The sequence below is a fragment of the Rhipicephalus sanguineus genome, chromosome 2 (genome assembly GCF_013339695.2).
Source record: "Rhipicephalus sanguineus isolate Rsan-2018 chromosome 2, BIME_Rsan_1.4, whole genome shotgun sequence".
NCBI lineage: Eukaryota > Metazoa > Arthropoda > Arachnida > Ixodida > Ixodidae > Rhipicephalus > Rhipicephalus sanguineus.
The window spans coordinates 191,907,506-191,929,250 of record NC_051177.1 but is presented as its reverse complement, the minus strand read 5'-3'; the positions used below and the strand labels follow the sequence as shown (position 1 = coordinate 191,929,250).

Here is a 21,745-nt window from a genome sequence, read left to right as displayed (position 1 = left end):
TTTCTGCTTCTTATTTGTATTTTATTTCTACTATTAAGGCTCTTGCCTTAATAAGTCGTAACGGTCTGTCTCAACATACACTTGCTGCTTCAGCGAATGAGTCAGAAGGTGCTTTGTTCTAATGTATTTTCTCTTCTTCTCTTTATTTAGGTGGAGTGTACTACGAGTAAGTGTTTTGTGGAAATGTGTCGGTGGCTCATGCTCCTTCCCCGTGAGGAGAGGGGCCATTACCGTTGCTCAAGATGTATCTTGTTTCAAGCAGTATTAGCTGAGTGATGGTCGTAATTCTTGAATTGTCTTTTACTGCGGGTATCATTGGCTATAATAATGTAATAGTGATTGTTGGGGTTTAACGTCCCAAAACCATGGTATATATGAGGGACGCCGTAGTGCGGGGCTCCGGAAATTTCGACCACCCGGGGTCCTTTAACGTACACCTAAATTTAAACACACGGGCCTCACACATTTTCGCATCCGCACATCCGCACATGAAGCTAGCGTTCAAATGGCGAGTTAAGTAGATAGGTTGTGTAATGATTACTGAAGTGCTTTGCTTTTCAGTACGCCTACACATGCAACTCGATAGTGGTATGATTAATATGATACGGATGGCGCGTGATAGATGCTGAACATAGTCAAAAGTAAGGGTGTGAGAATATTTGAAAATTTCGAATAACGATCGAATAGTGTTCTATTCAATTCGCAACTCGAATCTAATAGTGCACATTCGAAATTCCGAGCATTTTGCGAGTATTTCTAGAATAATCAGCACCGACGGGAAAACCGCACAGGGACGAAAAGTTTGGAACTGCGAAGGATAACTTTTCTTGTCCTAATTATTTAATTACCAAGATGCATTCAGGAGGAGTTTTTACGAGATTATAAAGGCTGTATTGATCACAGGATGAAAGCGTGTTTGCTTGAAACTGTAGTGTCCCCGAAGTGAGGGTGTCCTCAATCCACTATCATCATCACGAGATTTATGATGACGTTGTTTAAGAAACATTTTTATTTTTTACTTTTGACGTCTTAGTTTTGCCTAAAAGCAGGTGACAAAGTACCGCCTTGGATATTGTGGTAACTGCTGTATTTCAACGTACAGTTACCCAAATAGTTAGAAGGCTACAGTCGCTGCTGTGCGAGCTTACTTCAGCTTTTGAGCTATATTTTGCCGGTAAAAATTGATCGTAACGTTCCTTTGTTAAAGTTCGTGAATACTTGTTTCAAATAAAATGATATCCCAGCGCTGTTATGAAAACGGTTGCCTACTATTAAAAAACCATTCCAATAGTCTACATATAGCATATAATATCTCAAGTTCACTATTAGCACACCCTTACTTAAAATAGCACAGCCACCGTCGTTGCTCTTTTTAAGTGGCAGCATACCTTGCCAAATGCTATGGTTGTCTGTACTACACGGAACGTTAGGAAGCACTGTAATTACGTCGTGCGAGCGGGCATGCCACGTGGTATTCTTTTTTTGTGTGTGTTTTGCGGGTTTCGGCAGTAAACAGAAAAACAACAGCACTTAATGGATAGAAAGTTAGACACTCTCTAATCGGACGTTTTGAAAACCATTCTATAACTTTCTCATTGGAATTTTTGCTTAGCTTGGTTGTTTCAGATGTTTGTTAATTACTACTTTGTTGCTTACCAATTAAGCAGAACACAAACAATAGTGTCGCTTACTTGACAGAATAACCTAAACATGCATTTGGTCGCGTCGTTTAAGAATGCGCGGGCATATCTTTAAAACCCCGACTAATGTTGTCTGGAACACCGCGTATATGTACCAGGGGAGCGCATTGGCTTACAGCGGCACGTACAGCTGCCACTCATTATTTGCTTCAAATGCATCGGAAACCGTGTTGCGCAGGCATGAACTCATTACAAAATGCTGAAAAAAGAAAACAAATTGGCACATCCCTATGAAATAAGCCTATATGACTCAATATCGTGTGAGTTCGAGTCATACGGTATCTATGTATATGTAAAGCAGCGCGAAAGGAAGCACAATCTCGGATAGGTAGCGCTAGCCCTGTCTCTACACCTGTCCGTGTTGTCTTTTGCGCTGTTTTACCTATAAAGCCTGTATAAACACCGTCGACCCTTCGGGACTTTTACTTCCAATTTTAATAGCCTGATCATGCTTTTCATGTACTTCATTAAGCATTTGGTGCCCTCTTGCAAGAACACCAATTCATGGCTCGCATGGCTGAGCGGTTGTTTACTTTGCACTCCTCAAGGGGTGGGGAACTGTTGGCATGTTTAGCAAAGAAGGCAAGCAGCGCTCCTCGGCAACTAAGGTGTTTGTCAGTATAACAATGCACACAGATCTACCACTCTATAGACAGGAGCAACGTTACAAGTCCGCGGCATTTCCTCCTGAAAAGCGGACGCATGCGAGCCATAACCAATGGGCACGTACTCCAGATTGACGTCATGAGCCGGACTACCGGAGACCCTGCCTTCGGGGAACGTTTGCGAGTGCCTGAGCGGGCTATTTCTTTAGGTGCGGATGCTACCTGCTCCCACGCTTCTTGTATTTTGACGCGCTTGAAGACAAGGACACAGTGGAGAACACGAAAACCACACTGAACATCGCAGGTAACGACGAGGACGAAGAAAGGCACAAGTTAGACAAACGCAGCGCTGACTTTCAACAAAAGCCCCTCGTTGAAAGTGAGCGCTGCGTTTGTCTAATGTGTGCCTTTCTTCGTCCTCGTCGTTATCTGCGCTGTTCCTTTCACTACGTCGTACCAACAATGAAGGGAAGTGAAAAGGACTTTATTTGATTATCCGGCGGACGACTATCCTAGCCCCACGAGGGGAGGGTCATCGCGATTCAGCCACACATCACCTCGGCGTGGCGTCCTCTACTCGGCGAGCAGCCTTCGCTACTCCCGCCTTCTTCTGGCACCCGCGCCTGCCCCTGTGCTGGGGTGGTAGCGAGCACCTGGCGCTTTCGCTCGGGCGCTGCTTTTCGAGGGCAGCCGAAATCCACTGGACGGCCCGTGTCTGCTCTTCCCGTTGGTCGCTTCCCGCGGTGTCCGCAAGCCATGGCGGGATCGTCGTCACTGTCCTTGCGCCTTCGGATTCTGTTCACAATACCATGAAATGTGGGCCGCTCCATACACATGACACACACACACGACACAATCCCGATCCACACACACGACACAAGTCACTTGCATATACGCTAGAACACACGTGCTTCATGAGCACCGGCGTGGCTAGCGACCCACGCCGGTGGCATAGTCCTGCGCCCTAGTCTGTACCGTTTCAGCGCTTCACTGTACTCTGTCATTCTGTCATTAGCCTCGCACCACCACTCCTCCGTCGAGTCGGCCGATTGGGCGGCGCGGTATGTGAAACCTCGCGCCGCTTCGTTGGCCGTCTCGTTGTGGTTCGCGTTGCTGCGGGGCGACACGTCCCTACCCATGTGGGCCGGGAACCACTTGATTGTCACCGTTCTGTCCGCTAGGTTCACCGCGCGCAGCACCCGCGCTACTGCCACACACTCTCCCTCTGGCGTAGTTCCGCACCGCTGTCCTGGAATCACTCAGCACGGTCGTGCATCCGGGGTCGGCGAGGGCCAGGCTGCCGGCTACCTCCTCGGCCCGATGCGCCGCCCGGTCCCGCACGCTCGCCGCCGCCTTTGTCTCGCTGGTGACCACAATGGGCCCAAGCGGAAACTGCTCAATAAAAACCACAAACGGAAGCGCTCTAGCAAATGAAGTTTATTGAAACATCTTGCCTGCTACGTGTCTACTTACACTAAGTTTAGGATAATTCTTTTTACGGCAAAGAAACTGACAGTTGTGCTGTCACATGTGGCCCCTTCCTTGACTACGGCTAGCTAGGCCCTCTACAACCTCTCGTGTGCCTGTATCTTTACGTAGGCAGGATGTTATAGAAAAAATCATAGGGTACCTTGCGCAATCACGTAAGACGACTCGAAGGCGAAGGCCATCTTTTTCTTCTCAGTCGATATAATAGGGAGCCTACATGAACGGCCGGTCATGTAGGCTCCCTAGATGTATTTATCCGGCCCCACCGCCCTCCGAAAGCTTTGTGCACCTAGCGTGGTTTCGCACTGCTTCCAGGATCGGAGGCACCTCACCTGGTTTTGCACTGCCTCCGTGATCAGCGCACCTTTGACCAAGCTACGATGTCATGTGATGACGGCGTAGGCTGCCACAGGAGCGAAGGCACAAGACGGCTGAACCAGAATCGACGCCAGCAGAGAATAAGAGCGGTGGCTTCACGTGCCGCTGCGAAGCGCCGCCTTTTTCTTCTCTTGAGGTCGCGCGCTCTCCCAACGTCATTATGTGGCGTTACGTCACATGACGTCACGCCAGAATTCGTGACTTCATCATGACGTCACACATTTTTGTGATCTGTGACGTCATCATGACGTCATATGGTTACGTAATCACGTAGTGATTATTTTTTGCACCACTTGTCCCCGATGCCGCAGGACGCGAGACGCCGCCGACGGTCAAATTTCGTGTTTAGTGAGGCATATAAGGCTTTCGCCTTAATAAACTTCAGTTGCTAGAGCGCTTTCGTTTGTGGTTTTCGAGTTCCTCATTGTGACTTTGTCTTCATCAAGTGCGTCCAAATAACAGTGAGCTATTCGAGCTAGCCAAATAAACAGCACTCTTACCGCACTTCGGTCATATGGGAGGGGCCTCCCCTGACATCTTCTGTTGTACCCGACTATACGCAAGCGTATTTCGTCATGGAAGCGCCGGTGAGGGCTACGGACAGGCTTCGATAAATGACGGTGACGTAGCCATGTTGTAGGGAGCTGTGTCGGCTGTGTAGCGCTGTCGGTGCTGTGTCGCCGCTTCTCATGTCTTTCGTGATGCCATATGAAACTAAAAGTGGTTCACTTAGTGTTGGCACGGTCCTTCCTGAGTCATAAAAGCTGTTTACTTGGTTAAAATTCAATATCCGTCAGTTCAGCGTCGCCTGCAGTGTTCGAACTTGTTTGTCAGCTCTGCTAGGCACCTGGCCGACAGCTATCGCTGAAGGAGATCTACATCTGCTTAACCTCCTTGTAGACGGCTTGAAAGGCATGGAATTCATGCATTTCAACTTCCGAAGGAGGCTTAAACCATGCAAGGTCTGGGTACGGGCTAGTTGGTATTCATTTTTTTTTTAAATTGTGATCACAGCGCAAAGTAAGACACGAAACAGCGCTCGTCTTCGTTGCTCTCTGTCTCGTGTCTTACTTTGCGCTGTGATCACAATTTAAACCATGCGTCACGACGAATATGTGCACAGACAAGGGCAGAACCTGCGGCAATCGCCTTATCGAAGGAACTTTTTCGGTCACGGGCCGATCCCTTTTTTCTTTTTTCATAACCTATCACCCAACGAGGATTCACTGTCATCGGCCGCGTCGTCGCGGTCCTAATAAAACAACGCACTTCCCAATTAAACGGTGTGCTAACTAGTAGTCGCAGTGTCGTCGTCAGTGGCACGCACGTCGACGACTTGTCGGCATCGGTGTCGCGTATGCCTTATGTGGCGCCTCAGTTCCTCACGTCGCGCAGTCATGCCGGATTGGCCGCCGTTATTTGGTGGGAGGGGCTTAAAGGGAGGTACTTCAAATTGAAATATCGAATTAAAGTGTGCGCCGAAAGCCTAGTTCCTCAGTTCTCGATCACAATGATGAAGTGAGAATATTCGGACCACTGTGTAATGTCACTCGCATATGTGGCTTACTCAGTCCCTTCTCACCGTATTAGTTGGTCGTGCTTTGCATGCATTGTATACGATAATGTACAGTTCATAAATACAGGTAAGCATACTTTATTCTTTTCTGTGCCTCTAAAAATGTGGTGACTCATAGTTACCCACAGTAGTTCGGTGACTGTGTCCTTTAGAATAGCGCAGTGATTTAGCCGGTACTTTAACAATTCTCGACGCATTGCCTTGTCTTTTTGTGCGTCGCAGAGAGAGGAGAGAGTCTCTGTTCATGGCCTTCCTCGTGGCTTCGCTCGCGCTCTTCCTGATCACCATGGGCTTAGTTGTGCTTATTCTGCGTGAGTACTGCTCTTGACGCACCGTTCTACGGCGTGTACAATGTTTAGGCATCACAGTTACCTCCTGAATAGGAAATTGTTGTGCATTGTTGTATGAAAAGACGACACTACTGGGTAAGAAATCCCAATGCCATATGTGTCGCTAATACGTACGAATGCCTGCTCACGTTAATTTGAATATTATAGGCAATATAGTAAAGGTTGGATAAATATGTACGCACCCAGGTAGATGCTGCCACAAGTTGTTCGACAACGTATGCGGACGCACGCCGCATCCTGCATTCGTAAAAGCCGCCGCACAACTACCAAGCAAAGCACGCCATGCAACGTTGGCCAGCATGTGCCACCACGCCACGTGTTTAAAAAGTCTGGCGGGTCATGGAATGACCGGCGCGAGACTACAGGTGTGGAGATGAAATCAACGAAGTTCGGAGAAGCTATCGAGCGACATTCTACATTAGTGTTGCGTGTCTTGAGTTGACGGGCACAGGTTCGCCCTGAATAAACGGTTTCTATAGCAATGAACACTATATGTTGGTTACATTCTGGTGGATGCGCGGTATGATTGCAAGCCCCACACGTGCCATGGAGCTTAGCCGAGATCCTTGAAGACTGCAGCCAGCGGAATTAACGCTTGTCCACTAACTCACGGGTCGCCGCTTGCGACGTGAGCAGCTCGAGTTCGGCCCCTCTCCGATTCGTCAAAACCAACAGAAACGGTTAGCTCAGCCGCCACTATGGTGGCCACCCAGGCGACGCCGTCTCCGTCTCACATCGTCGCGTGGATTCGTCCGGGACATCAGAGCCCTTCCACAGCGACAGTTTCGAAGATGCCGAGGGCTGAAGCGATGGCTTCTAGCGCGTCGTCAGCTTGAAGGGTTGGAACAAAGCCAGGAAACTTCGTTACGTCTACTTAGCATTGCAAGAATCTGCGCGTACGTGGTTTGAAAACCACAAAGCGTCGTATTTCCAAAAGGAGCTATTGGCTTCATACCTTAACACGGACCGCCGAGCGACGGAATAGCCCTCTCTTCTCCGAAGAACCTTGGAACGAGTCCGTGGCCTGCACGTTGAAGACACGACCCGGCTCTTCGGCCGATACTACCCAATGCGTAATCTGCCCCGCACTGTGGCCCAATTAGATCAGAGGCAACGTCGATGGAGAAGACACTGCATCAGTGTGCGCGACAGTACAAGAGAAACGTAAGCGTCTTATCAGTTGATGCGGCATCAGCAGCCTTCACGAACAACATCGGCGTCGTGCGGGAAGTGGTGAGGGTGGACATAAGGGAGGAGCTACAGAAAATGCAACTGGCCCAAGGTCCTGCTGCGATGTCTTTACTTGAGGCCGTTGTGCGTGAAGTTACCGTTTCTTATCTATCTATCTATCTATCTATCTATCTATCTATCTATCTATCTATCTATCTATCTATCTATCTATCTATCTATCTATCTATCTATCTATCTATCTATCTATCTATCTATCTATCTATCTATCTATCTATCTATCTATCTATCTATCTATCTATCTATCTATCTATCTATCTATCTATCTATCTACGTCTGGGTACTCTCGCAGTCAGAGTTCCTTAATCATACATACGAAACTGCCGCGCCATCTGGAAGCAGCAATACAATACACTGGATCACGTGGCGCCGCCCCGGCGTGCGTTTCTCGCAAGCTGCTCAACGTTGCAGGTGGCGCAGGCGTTCTCGCTAGCGTTTATTAGTTTATTTTTTTGGTCAACAAATGACGCTACAATCATCAGACCCCCGTGATTACGGCAAATGGCGAGTTCGGATTTTGATGCATGGGGCCTATGGGGAGTTTCGCAGCTCGTATGATTGAAGAACTCAGCTCGCGGTCGCCTCCTTAACATCGTTTATACCAAAACTGAGAACACGGCATGTCTGTCGCGTAGATCGTGTAACACTTTGCCCCAGATAAACGTGGCGCATACAGGCATACTACGGCTCATGGTATGTGAGCATGTGCCGTAGCCGTTTCACTCTGTATCAACCCAGACAGGGAAAATAGGCATTGAAGACTATAGGACACATTAAACGGATTCAACAAGCGGAAGAGATACCGTTGCTATAGCTGGAAATTTGCAAATAAACGCGTACATATGTACAGCTATGACTTAACAAGCTGCAATATAGCGTTGCTCGTTGCCGCAGGAATACGCCAACGAACGATGCTTGCGCTTCGTTTCGATAAAAGGGACGTCTGTGTTGTGACGTGAGTGCCGGCGTTATGCGTAAACCTTTCAGACGCCAATACAGTAAACGTGCCCAGTATGCCTACGATATGCACCCAACTACTCACAATTGCGCAAGATGTCGGTCCACCTCGTAAGGCTTAGTTAAAAAAGCAGCATAAGCAGCTCCTCGCTGTGTACTTCGCATAACATCGATTCCCACAGTGCGTGGGATCTGTCAGATTTTTCTTTTTCTTGCAATCCATTGTGGCTTCGCAGGTAATTACGAAGTGTACTTCACGGACGACGACGCTGCTGACGATACAAAGATCGTGGTTCCGAAAAAGGTTCCCCGTCCTGTGGTAGAAACGGATAGCACCACAGGTAATGTATATTCAGTTTCAGGTTATTGGACGTACTTTGTGTGTGTGTGTGTGTGTGTGGGGGGGGGGGGTGATTACATATAGGGAGAGATATACAGAAAGAGGCCCCTTAGTGTGAACACGGCAATGGCACCTCTTGTTATAAAATACATAAAATAAAAATAAAATGACGAGCCAAACTGCGAAATGCATGCATACAATGCGTACATAACAATAGGAATGGAAACATGGGAAGCAACGACAATAAGGCTATTCGATACTGAGATACACATACAAAATAATTTAGTAAATAAGGAAAGGGTAACAAGGTGTCACAGAGACAAACCTTAGGGTTTGAATACTAATAACTCACATGAAAAAAAAAATGGAATGAACCTAAATAAGGGATACAAGGAAAGCACTGCAGAAGCGACGAAAAAGTAACGAGAGTGATTACATATAAATAAAAGATTCAAAGAATGATTCAAATAACGGCGAACTGAATGTTTCAAAAAATATAGTGAGGGCGAGGTTTTAGCCTCCAAAGGCAGAGTGTTCCATACCTTGATTGTAGAGAAGCTTACTGTTTTTTGTGCGTAATTTATGCGCGCCCTAGGCAGTAAATTATTATTTTGGAGGGAGAAACGTGTATTATTAGAGAAAGTTCTAAATTTCTTTTCTATGATATAAAGAAGATTCGGATTACTTACGATGCGGCAGCCATTACGGCTAAGCTAAAGATGATAATATTTGAAATAGCAGGAATATTCAGTGAGGAGAATAGTGGAGACGAATGTGAGTGATAAGTACTGTGCGTTATTATGCGGAGTGCCTGTTTTTGAATATGTTCTAATGGGCTTGACGAAGTTTTATATGCGAGTGCCCAAGACTCAGTGCAGTAGTTCAAATCACTATGAAGGAGCGCAAAATAGAGAGAAGTTAGAGTAGGGCATAGGTCGGCAAAAAAACGTGGAGCTCACTCAGACTCACTCAAGAAATATATCTTGCCCTGAAGGCTCACTCGGACTCAGACTCACAAAAATTTTCCTCAACCGGACTCACTCGGGACACAGACTCACTAAACCTTTTCTCAACCGGACTCACTCAGACTCAAACTCACCAACACATTTCTCAGCCGCACTCACTCAGACTCAGACTCACAGCTTGATCCGAGTCTGAGTGAGCCTGAGTGAGTCCGTTAGAGCAAAATTAGCTTTTTCGATCATGGTGCAAATGCTCTTTAACGTCAATATCTCACATAATTGGTGTTCTACGATGTGCCTTTTGTTCTTGTACCTTCAAATACAAGTTATCAGTGATTTCAATTTAATAAGGACATTTTTATGAAGTACGGAACTCACACGAGATATTTTTATCAATACCTTTTAAGACGTGCGGAAAATAATTTTTCATTAACCTAACTGAAAAAAGGAATAACTGGGCCTGTAGTTATTTATGATGGATTTATAACCTATCTTATAAACAGGTATTAACTTGCTCTTCTTTAGTTTGGTAGGAAAGATGGAGTGGATGGAGTGTTTAAAGATTGACTTGACAATCTGGGCAAAAATAGGGGCGATGATATCAGCAATGTCTTTTATGTGTCTAACGGATATGTTGTCAAGCCCAGCGCTAGTGGTTTTAAGATTCAGGATCGTGTTGCGAACCACAGTTGGACAGGTTGGGACAAGATAAAAAGATTGCAAAGGACGCCGACTGTAATGTATGATTGCCCGGACTGAGTTGTGAGACGAAAAAAATAATGGCTGGAGGCATTTGCAATGGCATCAGAAGTGTGTAGGGACTTTACGTCATGACATATTTCAGTAATACGAGTTGCAGATTTAGTTTTATTTAGAAATGAGTTAAGTATACGCCACTGCTTTCCTGTATTCTTACCGGCTTGAATTATTAATTGTTCATAGTAATTTCGAATGCCATTACCACGCGTGATACGGCTTTGTGGTTCTGTGCCGCAAACTGAGGAATATGAAAAGCTCAAAGCATTTTCTCGCACAAGCACTTTACACAGTATGAGGTGCCAGTCAGCACATCGCCTCTATTCAGTAGCCTGTCATGTCGGTGCATAAATTCAAGCAACACAAGAAAACCCTAAATAAGCTGAAACTAATGAAGCATTCATTCTAAAAACGATTTCCAACAATTTCTTGGTGGTAGGTCATTAGAAGAGAAAACATTTGGCGATCGTTGAATGTTTTGAGAAAAGCAGCGTCGCGTCGGGGCTGTTGAGAGGGACTTTCCAAAGACGTCCAGTATTTAGTACATCCGCTGGCTTTTTAAAATACCCTGGCAGGCAATACTTAACGAATTAAAAAGAAATTTAGCTGGGCTATAGCAGGTGCCGTAAGAAATTTGTGAATTCCCAGCGAGCTGTTTCGCGAAATTGAAGTAAGCGACACCCTGCACTCAGACTTCATATTTGCATAATTTGTAGCCGAGAAAGACTTTTTTGGTAGCAATGATGACACAGGATTCGATGCACAATTCAACCGGATGAGCAAGAAATGAGTGATGATTCAAACTGTAACGTCGTAGAGACTGACAAAGCAACAAGAAATGGAAGCAGCACCAAATGAGCGAGTGCCAAGGATACAACCCATGAAAAAACAACACGTATGCAGTGATGGATAAGCGGGGAAATGTCATAAGTAATTTAGAATATCTACTGAAGACAGCATGACTCCTAGATTGACATGTACCACATTGAGGGCAGTCACGCAGTTTTGACTGGAAGTAGTGAAAAACGGGATGCAGAAACTCCATGAATGAAATAGGATGACTTTTATGGGTAGTCCGCGGTGCATTGGCAGGAGTACGTGGCATTTCATGTACTCCTGTGGTTAAGCCTTAAGTTTACTGTTGTCAACAGTTAACGTAGAAACGAACGGATTAGTATGTTTGAAAAGCTTGCCAGCCCTTATACGCATTATCTCAAGAGTTCTTCTGCACGAACGTCAAAGTGACATTAATTGTAAAAAAAAGTCTTAACATATACTCAACATATGATGACATTGCATGCCACTCCTATTGACGCTTAGTTCCTTGATGTTTTATCAGATAATACAAATTCGACCATGTGTAAATAACTATTTGGTTTCATTTTCTACACGCTCGTTGCAATGTATTTCTATTCTAATAAAATTCTATGTAATGAGAGCACAGTTTTTTTCAGCTATGAGAGTTGTGTTTTCATCCACATTCGCAGAGTTAACAAGTACGATCGCTTCGACAACGCCAAGTGTCACGACCTCGACGATTGCGACGACTCCACCTATTCCGACGATTCCAACGACTCTGACGACTCCGGCAACTACAGCGACTGATACCACTACCAAGAGCACGACCACCACCACCGCGAGCTCGACTACTACCACCACGAGCACGGCTACCACCGCCATGAGCACGACTACTACCACCTCAAGCACGACTACCACTACCACGAGCACGGCTACCACCACCTCAAGCACGACTACCACCAGTACGAGCATGACTACCACCAGCATGAGCGCGACTACCACCACCTCAAGCTTGACTACCACCAGCACGAGCACGACTACCACCAGCACGAGCACGACTACCGCCACCTCAAGCACGACTACCACCAGCACGAGCACGACTACCACCACCTCAAGCACGACTACCACCAGCACGAGCACGACTACCACCACCTCAAGCACGACTACCACCAGCACGAGCACGACCACCACCACATCAAGCACGACTACCACCAGCACGAGCACGACTACCACCACATCAAGCACGACTACCACCAGCACGAGCACGACTACCACCACCACGAGCACGACTACCACAACCACGAGCACGACTACCACAACGACGAGCACGACTACCACAACCACGAGCACGACTACCACAACGACGAGCACTACAACCACCACATCGAGCACGACCACCACCACCACGAGCACGACTACCACCACCACGAGCACGACTACCACCACCACGAGCACGACTACAACTACAAAAGCCCCTGGTAAGTTCAGGCCTTAGGAATGCTCCCTACTGCCGCGACATATACTTGTACTACCCTTTCAACCCTTTTGAAGTGTTCTTGAGATCTACAAATACATATATATTTTTAGGAAGACACGGCCTAAATGTTCTAGAAAAAATAGCATTACTGTTCGAACACAATGGAACTTCCAAAGTCTTTGAAACAGGAATGCCGAATGTTTAGAGAAAGGGACTTCTCTTCGTGATGTATTTTTTGAGCCATTTCAAGCCGCTCTTCACAACAGTACAAAGATAGAATGCGAATATGCACTTTTTGAACGTTATACGCTATATTATGCAATAGCGCTAATATCTGTTATGTATAGGAGGCACCGTGGATATTATTAAAGGGGCCCTGCAACACTTTTTGAGCAGGGTCAAAAAGCACTGCCAATAGGTAGTCGAGGCTCCCGAGAACACGCGAGCCAAATATTATAGCGAAGCGAGCGGCCTGGAATTTACAATAAATTCTCAAAGTCAGCTGAAAATCGCTCCCTCTTCTCTCGACAAATGATGTATTAGTCCGCAATATATGACGCGATTGTCGCCAGTTCCACCATTGGCTGATGTTATAATCACGATAACACCCTCATTATTACCTTAGTTGTTAATTTTGAGTTCAATAAGTAGTTAATATGTATGTTTATATTGTGTTATGCCGTTAAAACACCGAACAAACATTAATATTAGCACTTCCGGTCTCACCGACAGCTCGTCTGCTCGTAGTTGCGTGGTTGCGTTTTCTTCACCATGTGCAGTGCCGAAATCGTGAATATTTCTGTGCTTTTGACCATCGCCGGTTGCCGTTGAGAGTGCCAGCCGTTCGAGTGTTGCCTCGTCAGCTGGAAACTGCATCGTCGGCACGTTCTCACGACCGACCGAGGCAGCGGTGCAGCATTTCTCCGATAACAATGCTGGCGCCGGCTAGCTTAGGATACCTGTGTTCGCTGTATGGCGAGAGTCCCGTTCGCTGTCTGTTCAGTATGTGATCGAGCCGTACCTCGGCGTATCCTCCCCGTAGTCTCAGGTTCCCGAGAAACCGCGACACAGCAACCAAGCAGACTCGCATTTTCACGGTAGCTGCAGACAGCCGGGGGATGGGTCCGCGCCGGCCCGATGCCCCACGATCCTTTCTTCTAGTCTTTAGTTCTTTGTTGTCAGCCCGCACTCGCTGTGCGCCCGCATTCGAAGAGCAAACAGCATCGAAGTGCCGCCACTGGGAGAAGGGTGCACGCAGCTTTGCCGTGTTGAATACGATTCAAGCGCGAGCAGTGCGACGAGGCGGTGTATCGGGGTGTGGGTCGAAACCCATCTCAGCTGTCATCGTTCCAAACGCGCACGCAAGTTTGCGTCCATGGTTGGCAGAGCGATAAAAAACACTACGGCAGTTCGAGGTGCACACCCAACATGACCAAACCGACTCGCAGTTTTCAAGCACGCGCGATACACGGTGCCATGGGCTCCGCCGCTCGACGACGACCGCGCGAGCCGACCGGAAGTGGCGCCACAGACCACGTGGTTGCGCCGAGACGCCAGAGAGAAAAAAATGAAGAAATGCCGCCGGCGCTGGCGTCGCCTCCTCGCACCTCCGCCCTTCACGCCGCGCGCAGCTTTCCGCGCGCTCGCTGCGTTGAGTTGAGGGAGAAAGCTGCGGAACGTGATCTCTGTAATTTGGTAACACCACTTAGACGTCACGGATTCGAAAAATTTTTGCTGCATATGACTCGTGAAGAGTCATACGTCAATAATGAGACTATTCCAATATAACTAAAAGAGGTGTTGCAGGGCCCCTTTAAGTTGGCGACCTAGTATGTAAGAAAACATGGCTGATCCCACCGTCATATGAATCGGCATAACACGAAAGTGAAACGTGGCTTCACAGATGTATTGCTTATTGTGAAGTCATATACGAGAGCTTGTACAACGTCCATTGGTGTTTGGCAGCTATAGCACCGTTTGACGTAGATGCACCCACGCTGACGCCTAGTGGCATAACTCCATCGCGACGACTAACGCCCATGATCATGATTTAACCGTTGTGGTATCTGAAGTTTTTAACATATACCTGGACACGGCGTACCGTGAATGCCGCGCAAAGATAACATCAACAAGCACATAATAAACATTGGTACTCGATATGCACTTCTTCAAAGCGTCGTCAATTAAGGAGAGAATCGGTACGGTGTGCGCTCTCGAGGAATAGGGTAACATACGCCCGTGCTCATGCATACACTACCACTACAACGAACTAGTACACTGTACTGCCACACTGCGCTTGAGCAACACGGGACACAGAGGTTCGTAGCTTGAGCCGCGAACGCGCGCAGGCGTTCCACATCCCGCTGGCCTCTGTCTCGCTCCACCAAGGCAGGACATTCGCCCGTCGACATCGTTTCCTTTCTGCAGCGCTTATCGAGGCAGCTTTATTAGTCGGTGCTATCGCACTCGGAGCAGTCGGCGGCGAAACACCGTGGGCCAGTGATGCCAACCAATGTCAACGTTTTACCCCTAGGTTGACCCCAGAAAATACCCTAGATTGCAATAAGAATCCCTACATTGACTTTTTAATCTCGTTATTTAATCTAATTCACTTTTAACACAGCATAAGGATAGTTCGCTGTCTTGCCCACTTCTTCTGAATCCTATTGGAAGTAAAAAGGAACATATTAACAGCCACTGAAAGTCTTTTTTCTACATTTTCTGCGGAGTAATTGCACATAAAGCGCTTTTACATAGCGCCAGTTGCTACAGAGAACGACAGATTTGTCCAGTACACTTTTCCCACTCATTCAAGGCTGAGATGTGATCGCTCGGGTAAGTCTAGCGCGTTTCTTCTGCTTGCAGCTTCTGAGGTGGCGGTCACTTTGTAGTTTTCTACATTTGTAATCAGCGTTGCATGATTGGTAGTTTATGTACAGGGGCCCTTCTTTTACTGGCTGATAGCCAATGAAAAATCCCGTGTGCATTTGATCACCTTCACATTTCGCCAAATATTTTTGCACTGTTTTCACTGTTATGAAAATCGCGCGACAGATAGACTGAAAACACATGAACAGTCGTTTCGTCTCTTTCCGTCACGCCGTTTTCATAATAATGAATCCGTACCAAGCCGCCCAACTCTCAGTCCTGCTTTCGCCCTGTTTCTCTCAAAGTCTGCAGGTCCAGAAGTGATTAGACATCGACACCTTGCACGGTGACGGCACACGGCGAGCGTGAACTTGGCTCGTTTTCATGTGCATTACAAGACAATAGTTCTCTTTGTTACACAGAGTAGCAGTTACACAGGCCGCTCAGGATGATACGCGCTTACATGCGGAACACTCAAACGACAAGCTTCCAAAAGGAGCCATAGCGCAAGCAGACACCTTTTTAAGCCACGTTGACAGACAAACTTTCATTTCGACCCATTATCCTGCACATATAATAATCTCACCTTCACTCGGGGCAGCAGAACACCGAAGCTCTCCTAAATTAAAAGCAGCAAATAACGAAAATTAGAGTTTTTTACAGCGTTTCTAGTTGAAAAAGCATGATTACTCAGTAATTGTTGGGGTTTAACATTCCAAAACCACGATATGAATATGAGAGACGCCGTAGTAGAGGGTTCCGGAAATTTGGACCACCTGGGGTTCTTTAACGTGCACCTTAATCTAAGCGGACTGGCCTCAAGCATTTTCGCCTCCATCGCAAATGCGGCCGCCGCGGCTGGGATTCGATCCCGCGACCTGCGGCCTGGTGATTACTCAGTAACGCCTGTCATTAGCCTGCGTAATGTAACATTTCCAGAGCCTTTGAAATATCCATAGATTCAATAAAAGAACGCCAAATCCATGAAAAAGGTAGAAAACGCCTAGATTTTGGGTTAAATAGCATCACTGCCGTGGGCGCATGTGGAAGCTGCACTGCTCGGACAATGAGCCGTCACAGTAAACACGACGCGAAAGGCCAAGTGCACGACTGCGTCTAGGGGGACTCCCCGATGATAGCGCGGCCATTGTTTTTCTCTGGCATCGAGACGCTTTAACGTAAGCCTTCGAGAATGAACGCCGGCGCGCAATCTCCTTGGCTATGCAATAACTGCGTCATCGCCTACGCAGTTAATGGCGCGGTTCCTCCCCGTTTGAGCCGCGATCGTTGGCAGCCCTCGCACACTTCTTCACTCGCACGTAGATCTTACGACGCTAGGGGCGATAATATTGGTTTAGAAATTATACGAACGTCACGGCGACGGCGGTGACGATGGCAAAAATGCGCCTGAAGTGGACGTATAATTGCTATCCAAATAAAATGTGTAACTGTACCTAAAGTCAGCATGCATTAATACGTCGTATTAGGGGTGTGCGAATATTCGAGTTTCGAATTCCAATCGAATAATACCTAGCCGAATAATTCGATTGGACTTGCGAATAGCTAGTATTCGAAGTTTCGAATACTTCGACAGGACGAATATCTAAAACGCTACAAAGGTCAATGGTGCTACTTGGCTAGGGTGGGTGGCTAAAACTAACACTAACATCGGTACAGTAGCCTTTCGTTAAAACTTTCACAGATATAGTGGTACAAAAGCTAGCGCATGTTTATCTTAAAGGCGATTATGTAATATCCACACGTAAAAAAGATGGTTGATCCCTCCGTCATAGGAATCCGAATAACACGAAAGTAAAACGTGCCCTTACAGAAGTAACTGAATGTTTACTGTACATTGATATAAGAGAGTTTGCACAATGTATATTGATGTGTGGCAGCAATAGAACCGTTTAACGTGGATGCACCCACTTTGATGATTGGTGGTACATCTCCGTCCCGACGACTAACGTCCATGTCAAATGATTAAACAAACCCTTGTGGTAGCTGTAGTAGTTAACGGTGAAAGTGTAATCAGAGAACGAGGTGTGATAGCCAGAAGAGCGTCGCATATTGGACGCAGAACTTGGTCGCCATCCCGCGGCACGTTAGAATATGATTGAACACCACGGCCGGAGTAGAGGGAAACGCTAAGTGAGTCGTGCCGCCCCGGTAGCCAGGCCGCGATTTTTCTCGGGGCCAGCGCGTGATCGAGGAACGCGGTGTTACAGCCAGGTGAGGCAGGCGCGCGCCGCACAGCTATTTTGCTTTGGATTAGAGTGATGCTATGAGCGAGGCCGACGCTTTTACAACGCTTTAGGGAGCCTACATGAACGGCCGTTTTACGGCCGGTCATGTAGGCTCCCTACAACGCTTGGGCTAAGATTGCCACCTCGCGGTGTGTTAAGGTATTGACAAAATTGAACTTCTATTGAAAACGCGCAGAATGCGACGGATGTGTAACGCGTTGCAGGTGCTAATCGCGGATGCCACAGTAATGACGAATTACTTTACCGCTCCCAGAGGGCAACACCACCTCGCCGACCGGGAGAGTGGTAGATATAAATTGCGCGTTTGTAAAGCCTCTAGAGTCTGTGACCGTGGCGCAGTGGATAGCGTGCCCGGCATCTGTATTGCGGACCGAGCGGCCGTGGGTTCGATGCCCGTTGACGGATCTTTTTTGTCTTTGCCATCAGATCGTGTAAATTTTTTCGACGTCATTTCCGTGACGGATATACGTCAGTGAAGTCTTGGCGTACCCCAGCATAAAACACTTTCATTAAAAAAAAAAAACATGAGAAAACTGCCAAGCTCTTCACAACTTCGCCTCTGAAGCGAACACACGGACATTTCTTGCTATAGTTCGGTCGCGTATGCAGCAGGCGTCGTAAAACATCCCGACTTCGGCTCGCGAAACCTTCGGTGATTGGATTCACATATTAAATTTTGTTCACGCTGTGCAGTCGTCACTGCCGCACTGCACCACTCGTTCAAAAACTCCCATAGTTCCGGCGCGAAGTTTTCGGGCCCCGAGTACCCATGGAGATAAAGCACAATTGCGCGACCGCAGATGAAGCACAATTGAAGCCGTATTCCGCGATCATAGGGGGGAAAAGACTAGCTACCGTACCACCTTCTTTCAGCCGTTAGGAGGTTACGAGTGGCCCTGCTAACTGGAGTTGACGTCTCTTCTATCGGCACGCCTGCGCAGTGCGCGCCCATGAAGGCAGAAGAAAAATACGCTTCCGAAGAAGCGCGTAATAAAGCTGCCACCAAACCCTAGCGTCCCTGATTTTTCCTTTGTTTGGCTGTAACTGGCGGTACACGTTTCGTCAAAATATACGTACTATTCGATATTCGATTCGATATTCGATATTTTTGGCCACTATTCGGCACTATTCCATTCGAATTCGATTTCACATAAAATTTCACTATTCGCACACCCCTACTTCGTATAAAGCGTAGCAGCTGATAACATTACAAGGTGATAAATATTTTTCTGCTATTCTAAAAAATGACATTGTCTGCTCTGAAGTCACGCTGATCATACCCGCCTGCAATCCGCAGAGAAACCGCCTCTAGTGGGCTTGTTGCTGTGCACGCTGGGATCTCGGTTTTCCCCTCGCACATTCGTCTTTCCTGACGACGGACTGTGCGCCATCACCACATTTGACTCGTTGTTCTTGTGGAGAGGCAACAAGGTGGTTCCGCCATACAAGGAGGATCTCACCTACTTCTTGAAGACTGCCAGTGGTCACCGTAGAACGGAGTACGGCATCGGAATCGACTACAGGTGAGTGCACCATACGACGCACGTGTAAACATCACCAGCGCAGAAAAATGGTCGACATGCTGGGCTTCCAATTACGCAGTTATTCTACGTTTATTCCGATGAGCATTTCGCTCGCTCCTTAATTACTGTTTTTTTTCCAGCTTATTTCTAAAATAATTCTGCATAATCTGAAAAAAAAATGAAATCTAATAGGAACGGATTGGAAATAAAAGTAGGTTGCATCGTCTCGACTGCGTTTAGAGCAACGTCTTCCTGATGCACGCAGCACTCTAGTCACGTGTCACTTTTCAGATTTCGCGCGCTTTCTTTATCAACCGGAAAAAAACTACTTACGCTCTACGATGTTTGAGGAACGCATGGTTGGCCTGGCACCTCTGTACGCCCACAGAAATGTCGAAATCAGCGTGTCGAAAGTCATTGACCGCTTCGCTAAGCTTCCTCGCCGGGTCAACTTTGTCCTTTGATACCGAACAGGACAAAAACCAGCGCAAACGAAAGGAAAAGACACTGCTATTCCAGAGTTCAGGTCAATGAGTGCGTAATTCTTACGCAGTGTTATTGTTCACCACGTTTTAAAGACGTGAGGATTTTGTACCTTTAGCAGTTAACACCGTGACCTAATATAAACATTCGAATACGGGCATCAGGTGGACATTAACAGCGAGTCGACAGCTTCATCTTGTTGACTGAGAGGTCGGCATAAGAGGCGTTAATAAACAAATTCAGCTCTTGGGAAACCGTACTAGCGACATTGCTTGTTATTTTCATTTGTCGTTTTTGTTCTTCATTGCTTTTTCAACTAGAAGCGACAACCCTCCTTTTATATTGAGTGCACAATAGTGGTTCGCACTTTTAAAACAGTTTTGAAATAGTTTCTTTCGTTATTTCTGCGCTCTTCCTTTATAGTTCTGGTCACATGGCGCGTCCGAGACAGCAGCTTGGTCCAAGGACATGTCAGTTTCTGTGATTGTGCAGCATGTTCTTTTGCCTTATTTTGGGCATTATGTATAGTGATCATTCCTTAGTTCCGTATATTGATTGCATATTTAAGTGTACATTTGTGATGTTTTGTGCAAGCATACTGCGCACTTTTTCCGGTGACATATGTTTTGCCTGTATTCGAAGTGTACTTTCATAATCTTGTTTTTCCCTGGCCGCATCATTTGTGGAAAAAGATGAACATTTTGCGTGAATAACCTGCATTAAAATATTTGATCTCCTCGTGGTAATTTTGTGGACTTCATTTTTTTTATTATCAGGCGCTTCTTCAGTTCAAAACTGATGCAGTTCCAAAGCTTACGTGATATTTGCCGCACCTCTTACACAAAAAATTAAATTAAAAAAAATTGAACAGATTGAAGACAGGTATTCCTGGGAAGATTATGCGGGCATGCCAATCTAATATTTTTATGAAAAAGACATGTCTTACTCGTTCTTGACAGTGCGCAGCATTCAAGAAGTGATTCGCAGCATCTAATACAAATTGTCACTGGTAATACATGTCATTCATATACTTAGTCGTTCGAAAAATTCAATGAGGAGGCCGCGCTGCAACGTGAGACCCCCCCCCCCCCCCGAACAAAATTCGTGGCTACGCCACTGATAATACTGGGTGTCCTAGCTATCTTTAGCCAAGGGTTAAAATATAAAATATTAGAGGCAGGCGAATGAAATCAGTTGCGAAGTGCTGCCAGCCACCTTGCGCACTACAGACAATTTTTTGTAATTAATTAATTAGTTAAAACAATTATCTAACTAAATTGCTAAATGTTCGCTTTAGGCAAGAAATGCGACTTGCAAAGTTCGGGAGCGTCTTCAGAAACCCCACATTGCATTATTTGCAATAAAGAAAGTCTCACGTACAGTGAAACCTCGGTGATACGAATCTCACGGGACCACCAAAAATATTCGTATCATCCGAAATTCGTATCAACAGAAAGTATGGAAAATTAGCATGCGACAAAACAAAGCTGGCGTACATTTTCATTTATTGTTTGTCAGGGCCGCAGCAACGTCAGGAAGAACCCTGAATGATTGTCAGTTAAGGTTTTAGATGTCGGCAATCATACTAGCACTCGTAAAATATACGGCCCGTACGCGCGCATTTAATTAATGAACCAGGTGCGTTGTGACTTGCGACACTCAAAGGCCGTGACGCGTCTCTGAAGGTTTATTCTGACCGTAAGAAAAGTGTTTTTCTTACACCGTGATTCTGACGATTTGGCGGTGTGGCGCGCATGCCCATGCTTGCGTTCCCGTGCTCGCACGTGCTTGGCGCGTCTTCCGCGACAGCGCAGACAGCACCTCTTCGAACCTGGGTGGTAGCGAACGTTCGTATCAAACGTCGCTGGGTGAAAATCGGTTCGCAACAACCGTACTCCATTACATTGAGGCCAATAGGTCTTGGCCGGGACCAACGAAAAATTCGTATCACCCCGAAATTCGTATGAGC

At 46.7% G+C, this 21,745-nt stretch overlaps 1 protein-coding gene across 1 annotated transcript in view; it reads left to right on the top strand.

Annotated features, from left to right (window-relative positions):
- LOC125757421 (histidine-rich glycoprotein-like) overlaps window positions 1-19,241 on the top strand; it is a 41,778-nt gene extending 22,537 nt beyond the window's left edge. The window contains exons 6-8 of the mRNA XM_049413013.1: window positions 8,539-8,643; window positions 11,979-12,636; window positions 19,068-19,241. Of these exons, the coding sequence (XP_049268970.1) occupies window positions 8,539-8,643; window positions 11,979-12,636; window position 19,068 (764 nt within the window). The 3' untranslated portion in view covers window positions 19,069-19,241. The remainder of the gene's footprint in view (window positions 1-8,538; window positions 8,644-11,978; window positions 12,637-19,067) is intronic.
- Window positions 19,242-21,745: the final 2,504 nt, after the last annotated feature.